This window comes from Diaphorina citri, unplaced genomic scaffold, assembly GCF_000475195.1.
Source record: "Diaphorina citri unplaced genomic scaffold, Diaci psyllid genome assembly version 1.1 scaffold434, whole genome shotgun sequence".
Taxonomy (NCBI): Eukaryota; Metazoa; Arthropoda; class Insecta; order Hemiptera; family Psyllidae; genus Diaphorina; species Diaphorina citri.
In genome coordinates, this window is record NW_007377869.1 from 187,433 (window position 1) to 197,028 (window position 9,596).

The following is a 9,596-nucleotide window of genomic DNA, read 5'->3' on the forward strand; positions in this document are numbered from 1 at the left end:
GATCAAAAATTGATCATATCTCAGGATCGGTTTAGATTTTCGCAAAATCCTTTCTTATTGCACACCTAGACCATAAAAGGAATATTCCTACCAAATTTCAGCTTTCTAGGTGTTGTGGTTCTAGAGATAGAGCAATCAGTGTGTGAAATGTGAAATGTGAATGGATCTCGTTCTTATAATATAAGATTTAGAAGACAGGACCACAACAGGGAAATCTGGATAATTATGATTATGATGGAACAATTTTTTTAAGAGGTTTGACAGAGGGAATCGTAACTGCTATGGTCTTATCATCAAATCGAAGAGAGAAGGAAGTCAGGATAGGAGAAAGCCAGCCGTTCCGAGAACGAACATTATCCCATCAGGATAAAATTGGGCAGGAATTGAACCCGCGGCCTAGCGCTTACAAGGCAGACGCACTACCAACTAAGCTAACTAGGCTGGCATGATGGAACAAAATCGTTGGGTTAAAACTTTGAACTCACTTTGTTCAGTCAATAGTGTGATTTTATTTTTGAGAATCAGACAGAACTTTGCTCTTGGTCTGGCTAAGCTGCTTCCTCCGACTCATTTTCCTCTGGTTCAACTTAGCATGACTCAATGCTTCCTCTAGAATTTGTGTAATATTGAGCACACTTCGCACGTCCATTTCAAGATCAATTTGTTTCTCCTGTTCATCAGGATTTTCTAGATGGAGTCTGATTGTAAACTTGGGTTCACATTGGTTCAGATGAGATCGGGTTGCCACTACACCTGGAATAGAATAGACACATACCTAAATGTAATATTTTTTATTTTTAAATGTTTTATTTCATCATTTCATGTAAGGAAACTAGGAAAGAATTACCTAAGCATGAATACTTGACAGCTTCAGCAGCTTGGCACATACCAGGGTTTATACGCAACCTGGAAAACCTGAAAAAGTCATGGAATCTGAAAATCGGCCAAAAATTCCATGACTTTTTGGCCAAAAATTCCATGAATCGTGAAATTTTAAAGAAAACCTGGAAAAGTCATGGAATTTGTCACCCAATCGAAATTTAAAAATGTTCAAATTAAATATCAAGTTTTTCCAAAAAAAACAGCCTCGGTGCATTCCCCCTCATACTCCTTCATGTTCTGCATATTGCATATTTTATTTAAATGAAGGGGTAATCTTACTGATTTTTAGGTACCTCCACCCCCTACTTATTTTCCTGGAAATAGTCATGGAAATTTTCTGGAAAAGTCATGGAATTTCATTCCAGGAAAAGCGTATAAACCCCGTGTCATATTATTGGCAACACTGTTTTTAAGTCAACAACAACAACAATTGAGAATTTGTACACGCTGGCTGAAAGTGAAATAAATGTCTAAAATGTCTCGAAGTTAAGTGTTACTAATTTTATCTGTGTTTTCCTTTGGAATCCTTCATGAATAGGACCTCGAATATGACACCCTGCATAGGTAGTGAGCCCATTTCATACATACCTAAGTACATTATGCTAAATTCTATGACTTGACTTGGACTCAAACCTCAAACTGCCCGGTCCAAAGTCTGAGCTTTTTTTTTTATTCACTTTGTAATCTTCCCCCACTGATTTTTTTCACTCAACCAAGAAATTAGAAATCTTACCCTCAAATCTCCACTCGATTTGAAATGTAACAGACTGATGTATTCACTGATGAGTGTCCTATACAAGTTGTACTTCTCTTGTGTGTAGAACTCATACAAAATCTTCTCACATTTGTCATCCTGTGTGAATCCCATGTGGTACAGGGTGTTACAAAAGTCATACTCACTGATGTTCAAAATGGTTGCTAAGAGAAGAAAATACACTAGACCTTCCACACTATCCTGAACATTATCTGCAGATGGTAGACTGAGCTTCTTTGAAACTGACTTGTACAGCTTTTGATTTGGCCCATCCTTCAGATAGTTGGTTGTGAGAGTACAGAAATCTTGAATAACTGAAAGTTAAAAATAAAATAATTTAGATTAGATGTATCAGTCAGCACAGAGGTAAGGAAGAGACTGAGCTTTCATCTTCAAATATTTCTGAGTCTATTGATGGGAGTCTACATACTTCCTACTTAGTAGAAGACATCAATTTACAAGCCCTGAATTCTTTATCTGGCAAGGAGGTATTACAAATTTCAAGTATGTATCTGGACTTCTGTTTAGTGCAAATTTACCTTTGATATGCTGCATGATTTTGGCATTAGAACCAAAATCATAGTTGACATGGGAGAGTATCTAAGTGCTAAAGGTTCTATACACATATTCTTAAATAAGAATCTTACACAGGACTGCATAGTACATAGAGTAACTCATCATTGCACAGGTATTAGCTACTAGCTGGCACCAAACTTACCTTCTGGTGGCAGTTGGAACAAAACACTCAAGTGTTCTCTATGTGATTCATTCAAATTTATAATCATGTCTTGTCAAGAATTTGAGCTTTTCAAGCTTTTCTTTTACAATATTTTCTACCCAATTTTTGAATACATTCAAAATGGCTTCTTGCGTTGCGTATGAATATGGATATTTGGATAACTTTCAAAAAGATTTATTAAGTACCATGCTTTATCAGTGCTTTTGATAAAATGATGTGGTGTGGTAATGGCTCAGAATAAGAATAACATAGAAGGAGGGTTTGGGTCTTTTCAAGGAGCTCAAAGTAGCTCCTTAAATTTGCATTGGAGATTGGAGTGGTAACTTAAGCAAGGATAGCGTGGGAGTGTTGGGCATTTTTTCTAACCCTCTGTCCCAGCGGCAATTTTTAAAATATATTTTATATTCATTTTTGTTTGCTTTGTAATTCACCAGCCAGTTAGCTTAGTTGGTAGCGCGTCTGCCTTGTAAGCGCTAGGCCGCGGGTTCGATTCCCGCCCGGGGCGGATAGGGCGGATAAAATCCGCCCCGGGATAATGTTCGTTCTCGGAACGGCTGGCTTTCTCCTACCCTGTCTTCCTTCTCTCTTCGATTTCGGGACGATAAGACCTTAGCAGTTACAGTTTTCCCTCTGTCAAACCTCTTCAAAAAAAAAAGCTTTGTAATTCACTTGTTTGTAATGTCTAATTTAAATGAAAAGTATAATATAAACGTGCAAATGCAAACTAGAGATGAAAAGTAAAAAATAAATAGACCCCTTCAGTGATGATGTCAGAAAACAAGATGGCGTCAAGTGCGTAGAGTAAACAAACATTTGTTTACATCTGCGTGCCGGTGTTTTCCCATAAGAAAATTTTCACGTTTGAAAAATTGGTTTTTCCTCCTTGTTTCCGGATTTTTAAGGTAAGTGAGTGTTATAGTACTATTCTCCGTGAAATTTCACGTCTACTGAACTTTTATTTGACCAATTTAACCCTATCCAATCCTGTATAAACTACAATTGAAAATTTCCCCTGTGTACCCCTCTGTGAGTGTGTGAAGAAGAAACATCCTTTTTCAGGTCAGGTTCAAGTCTTCTTTACAAAATCCAAAATGTAATATTTATCCATGTAATATTATGCATTTTACTTTCCAAGACAAGTTTCACTCTGATTATTACCTATTTATTGTTTTTCCTTGCATTTACCTATTCAATAAGAAGTACAATAATTCAAGCTTGTTTTCATTTTTGTTCTTCTTTTAATTTACAGCAATGACTTCTTACAAAATCAAGTATTCAATGGTTGTAGAGTACGTGAAAGAGGAGACCTCTCTCATCAAGAGGGCTGAGAACAAGTTGGATAGTGATCATGTTCAATCCATGCAGTTTGATGGTACTCTAGGCATAATATCTGGAGTGGTGAAGGCTTCAATGAAGAATGAAAGCCACCAAGTTGAGGTATGTATTATTCTTCACTTAAACATGGATGTACTATTATTATTTAGTGGTGTGCCGTGAATCTAGGCTTGCAGATAGCTATCATCAATAGGTACCTCGACTGCACGCCCCTGATTAATACCTAGTTTCTTCTTCTATTTCTTTATCTAAGCAAAGCAAAATAACTGGATTGACAACACCTCTTATTGCTTTTTTTTTAATAGAATACATTCAGACAACTTTGAATAATTTTGGATGCAAAAAATGACATTTAGAGACTGACACAAAGCTTATTAGTAACCTTTTCTGTTTACAGATCCATTTGAAAAGTGATGGTATTGACCATACAAGCTGCACATGTGCAAGAGGGGCACATCCTGTTTGCAGCCTTTGTGAGGTTATGAAAAGTTTCCGATTCCGATCCAAATCCAAAGTTACAAAAGATTTTCCAACACCTCATTCATTTCCCATTTTATTTTTTTAATTTTAACTGTTTTACTTTCTAGGAAGAAATCTAGGAAGAAACTATTTTGTTTGTATAGCCTTTGTGAGAAACGTTTTTTCTATTTCCTAGTAGTCAGTAGTGAAGTCTTGTGTTTTTTCTCTTTTTTTGTGAACCAATAAACATTGGAACATTGTTGTGTAGCCTTTTTTATGAGAGACGTTTTTCTATTTCGTCAATTCTGAGGTTGGTCACTGCTCCTGTCAAGTTGGATATGATATGGTAGTCCTTACAAACATCAGTTTGCTGTAGTGACAAAATTTAATTTGTCATCAAAGCAATTCCTGCCATTCAAGGATGAAGAAACTAAAAGGAAATTGTACTTCATTGCCACAGGCCTCCATTGAATGAATTCAGCAACTGGTGTAAAAAATTACAAGTTCACTCTAGTGTTACCCCCTCCACTGACTCTAGCATAATCCATGGTGAAATTTGTGTACCAGAAGTTCCTGAGAATATTGAAAAAGAAAACAGTGAAGTATGCACAGATGAACTTGAAGAGGATGAAGATGAAAAGAAAAGATGTCTAGAACTTTTGAAAGAACAATTTCAAATTATAACAAAAAGGGTCACTGAAAATTTCCCTGCATGTAAAGATTCAGTAAAATCTTTTGTCAAGTCTTGCCAAACTAACATCAAGTCGGAATCAAGTTTGGTTCCTGCCCTTTGTTTCCTCGGAAAAAATTTTCCCCTCGTTTAAAAAAAAAAGTCTATGTTAAGAGCCCTTTTATTTACAACATTGCCAGCCCAGTTAGTTTAGCTGGTAGTGCGTCTGCCTTGTAAGTGCTAGGCCGTGGGTTCGATTCCCGCCCAGGGCGGATTTTATCCTGATGGGATAATGTTTGTTCTCAGAACGGCTGGCTTTCTCCTATCCTGTCTTCCTTCTCTCTTCGATTTCGGGACGATGGGACCATAACAGTTACAGTTCCCTCTGTCAAACCTCTTCAAGAAAAAAAAAAAGAAAAAAAATATTTACTACATTAAAAAATATCATCATGGTAATCCCTAAGATGATGAGTGGGGGGTAAATTAATTAGGTTGCGTCAGTTTTCATATTGACCATTTGCTTCCTAAATTAATGGAACTGAAAATGAATAAACAATGTGTTTAGATTTTAGATATTTATTTAAGATATCATGTTTTATTTTGTCATTTGTAAAATTTGCTTGACTTAAAGTGTATGTAAATAAAATTGTACATATTAGAGTATGTAAAGAGTCCATTTATTTAACATTAAAAAAATATCTAGGAATAGTAAAATTGGAAGACATGATTAAAAAAGTAAAGAAATACATGAAAAAGCACAACACAAAATTATGTTTAATACAAATAAACAGAAAAGTGAAAATAATGTAATACATAAAAGTACTGACATATTAAATTGCAGTCCAACATACTTCATTGGAAATACAGAACAACTGCTGAAGGCTATATTTAAAATTCAAAAAAAAATCTGGTGTGAACATCACACGACTTTCTATTACATTTGCAGAATAGGTATTTGAAAAAAAAAAAAAGCCCCGAGCCTGAGAGGGGCACATAAATCAGAAATTAAAAACCTCTTGTCACACAGGATAAGGTCCCCAGCCTCCATATTTGTCAGAACACCACTTTGCTGTGTGATCACTTTGTCAGACATTGACCCAGGGTACAAGTCACTGACAAAAGTTATCACAGCATTAGGAGATATCCCAATCAATGCCTTGAAAGTGTGGCGGTGCTTGTAAGAAGAATAAACTTCTTTCTGTGACTTCAATAGTGATGGTACTGCAATATTAATTTCTGTGCAGTCCAACACAATCCTTGCATTTGGAAAAGTGGCAAAACAAGCTGGGCTGAGGGCTTTATTTTTTTCTTTTGAAGGAACTTTGTTCATCATGTACGTGAACAAAAATTTGTGCATGACATTCAAAAATGTTAGGAAGATGTTGTGTACTGTAGCATCTGCTACACCAAAGAGCATACTCAGTACAAACAGTGGTAAATTTAATCTCAATTTTACAAGAGTGCAGAATAGTTGGTCTTCCAAAGACACTTTTTCTACATTCCACCCATCATAATAATTTACTTTGTACCTTGAGATTAGGCCAAGCAGGATGTCAAAGTGGGCCTTGCTTGGAAGACCTGTATATTGTGCTACTTTAGTGTCAGAATCTTCAATCATGTTGAAAAATAGTACTTGGCTCTCACTTGCTTTCTTTTTTGATCTGAGCTCAGCCAGCTCCTTATTGAGGAAATAGATTTCAGCCTCCAGCACATCACGGCTTGAAGTTGGCAGCCGAGATGTTCCTGTTGTTTGACTTGATGGACCGGGCTGAGGAGAGAGTTCTCTAGTAGGTTCTTCAGAGGCAAGTTCTGGAGGAGAGGCCAGTTCTGGAGGGGGACTTGATTTGGACCTCCTGGAAGAAAGAATTAAAACATCAGGCATTACACATCATAACTTCACAATGTTTGATCAACAACTCATTATTTATCCGTCTATCTCTAACTGATCTCTTGATTACATCATGTAAAACCTATCATATCTTTTAATCGTGATGTATTGCTAGTATGATGGTATAGTATAGGGTTTCATTTTTAAACTCATGTGGAAATAAGGAAAAAATAAATACCTATCATAAAAGTAATACTTATCACCCAATGAAACCTCAATCAAGACATTGCAGTCTTGTCAATACTGCAACACACTAGCAAAATATTTGTTGTTGAAATTTGTTTTTCCGGACATGGAAAAGTAAGTACCATAAATAAGTATAAAAGTAAACTTACTTTCTCCTCTTTTCTGGAGATGGAAAATGGATTTCAAATTTCTTGTCCACATTGTGAGGGAATATTCCTATGTAGGTACTTGAAGTACCAAAGTTTGATAAAGAATGTGAATGAAAGTAGGTAAGTCTAAAATAGTTGGTAAAACACCTTTAGAACACGATCTAATGAAAAAATTTGTTGTCATGAAAGTTGGGGTTACGGAAAAACTCATTTGTCCCCTGGATAAAGGTGACCAAAGTGTTAGGTTTTATCCACATTTCGAAGAACTGAAATATTATTTTGCAATTTAAAAGAAAGGGGTTCCAAATATGGTAATTTTAATTTCAAAAGAGCATTAGAAATCTTAATTTTCTACATTTACCACTGAGCATTGGCGGTTTTAAAGAATTACCGGTAAAAGTAAGAAATTTAGAAAAATTTCTTACATTTACCAACACGTTTGGTAATTGTGAAGAATCACCGGTAATTTTTCAAAAGTACCAATTTTCTACATTTACCGTAACATATATAATATATAGGTCGACCAGGTTTGGATAAGTCCTTCTATGGGAACAGACAACAGACAGACAGACAGACTGACAGATACACAGATTTATGGTTTTCTGGACAAAATTTGCACCACCATTTTCGTGATCCTGGTAAAAAGACCTTTAATTTGATATATATAATATATAGGTCGACCAGGTTTGGATAAGTCCTTCTATGGGAACAGACAACAGACAGACAGACAGACTGACAGATACACAGACGACACCGAAGCGAATACAAATAGTCCGTCCCTTATACCTTTTTATTACTGTTGTAATAATAAAGGAAGGACGGACTAAAAAACTAACAAGAATGAAAAGAGTAAAAAGACAAGTTTAAAAGACTTCCTTCCATTCGCATTTCTGAAAAAAAATAATAATAATAATAAACAAAAACAAAAAAAAAAATGCCTTCCTCTCACTGCAGCAAACCCTGCAGCAGCTGCAGAAAAAGCATGCCAGTAAAACATCGAAAATACCAACATCTGACAGATCAAAATTATATTTTCAAGGCAGTAGCAGTAGAAACTATGGGGCCGATTTGTGGGGAGGCAAAGGGGTAGTTGGAAGATCTGGGAAGGCTGGCCATTGTTAAAACTGGGGAACCAATTAAGGGCAAAAAACTTTATTTACCAACAAATTTCCCTGGCAGTACAACGGGGCAATGCCGCTAGTATATTAGGGGCACACCCTTGTGGGGAGGGGCTGGAAAATGTATTCTACATTTAATTAATATGTACTTTTTTTTTTTAATATGTACCTACCTGTGTTAATTTTGTGCATATGTACCTATGTTAATTCGTAAATTTTGCTCAATAAAACATTCAAAAAAATGTAAACAAACCGTATCAATTGCGAAATTTGAAGGTTGATCTGGTGAGCAGGTGAGCTAAACTGTTATAACCGGTTGGAAGATACAATGAGTATTCAAACTCATACGGTGAAATGAATAGGTACGTCACTCATGTAAACAATTCAAACGGCATTATTGGACCAAACGGTTCCAAGCGGTTGGATGAAATGAGTAAAAAAACTCGCCCACAGGGTTAAGTTACCACATCATTTTCCAGACGCCAAGAAAGGACGAGAATGGCCTATCTCAGCCCGGTAGCCCGGTACATAAACACACCCTGCACCCTGTAGGCTAATGTAAAAATAGATCAGTTTCGCTCACTTGGGTGATGTTTCAAAGTCATAAAGCAGGAAAAATGAGGACCAACGGAATTTTTCTTTTTCTTTTACGACTTCTATATCCCGAGATAAATCGATTAAAAAAATGCCGGTAAATGAATCGTGAACTTTGACGTCACGGCATACGCTCCCGTAGGCGATGACGTCACATCAAATGTCCCGAACAAAGCTCCCTCGCAGGCAATGTAGCTACATACTTGGGTGTAGTTGTAGACGGAAAGAAATCCATCAATTGTTTCCCTCTTACTCTCAATACCCAATGCACTGCTTTGGTTCATTAATGTGTTTGTGCGCATATGTTTCTGCGCAGTTCTTTCTGCTCCTCCGCTAGCGCGCTTGCATAGTGGCGCTACCTAACGGACGAAAAAAACAACTGCGTAAAGTCTGACGTCACACATATTTGAACTCTTTCATTAGAACGGAAAATAAAAATTGAATTTTCGACCTTTTACAGTTATTTTTTCGGAGTTTTGACTCAGATTCGGATTTTTCCCAACTGTTTGGTTTTACATATATATCCCAAGAGCAAATTGTACAAGAATAGAAAATAAGCGGACTGTATCACCACAGGCGCTGTAAAACACCGAACAGAAACGTATGTGACACAGGTCCTTACCTTGAATAGAATCAGCAGCTGGCATCATACTAACAAGAAAACTCGCCCCCATCTAACCCCCCACATACATACAACCCTAAGGATAAATCTAAAGGAAAGAGGTTACCGGGCTGTAGGTATGAGACCCTGAACATTGTCTAGAGAAACTGCCGCTTTGAGTTCCAAGATTCGCTTTGATTCAGATTTGAAGAGATGTAGGT

At 36.6% G+C, this 9,596-nt stretch overlaps 2 protein-coding genes across 4 annotated transcripts; both read right to left on the bottom strand.

The window, feature by feature from the left end:
- Positions 1-185: 185 nt before the first annotated feature.
- LOC103508785 (COMM domain-containing protein 2) lies at positions 186-3,059 on the bottom strand. 3 transcript variants are annotated; one of them, XM_017443914.2, is made up of 4 exons: positions 3,045-3,059; positions 2,355-2,536; positions 1,616-1,950; positions 186-753 (listed from the first exon to the last, which is right to left on the bottom strand). In XM_017443914.2, the coding sequence occupies exons 2-4, from the start codon at positions 2,419-2,421 to the stop codon at positions 748-750; spliced, it is 408 nt and encodes a 135-aa protein (XP_017299403.1). In that variant the 5' UTR covers positions 2,422-2,536; positions 3,045-3,059; the 3' UTR covers positions 186-747. The 3 variants fall into 3 exon arrangements, with proteins under 3 accessions (XP_017299403.1, XP_017299402.1, XP_008471580.1); XM_017443913.2 differs by lacking the exon at positions 3,045-3,059 and adding an exon at positions 3,015-3,030; XM_008473358.3 differs by lacking the exon at positions 3,045-3,059 and having other exon boundaries at positions 2,355-2,775.
- A 2,304-nt stretch (positions 3,060-5,363) lies between these two features.
- On the bottom strand, positions 5,364-7,130 carry LOC103508796. The gene is made up of 3 exons (XM_026823292.1): positions 7,063-7,130; positions 5,785-6,692; positions 5,364-5,377 (listed from the first exon to the last, which is right to left on the bottom strand). Exons 2-3 carry the CDS (start codon positions 6,455-6,457, stop codon positions 5,364-5,366), a joined length of 687 nt encoding a protein of 228 aa, XP_026679093.1. The 5' UTR covers positions 6,458-6,692; positions 7,063-7,130.
- Positions 7,131-9,596: the final 2,466 nt, after the last annotated feature.

What these genes read in the sequence shown, in the direction of transcription:
- LOC103508796 (XM_026823292.1), bottom strand. Translation starts at nt 6,457, where the DNA reads ATGATTGAAGATTCTGACACTAAAGTAGCACAATATACAGGTCTTCCA.
- LOC103508785 (XM_017443914.2), bottom strand. Translation starts at nt 2,421, where the DNA reads ATGATTATAAATTTGAATGAATCACATAGAGAACACTTGAGTGTTTTG. An exon ending in GTTCCAACTGCCACCAGAAG is followed by an intron (nt 1,951 to 2,354) that starts GTAAGTTTGGTG and finishes TTTAACTTTCAG; the next exon opens with TTATTCAAGATTTCTGTACT.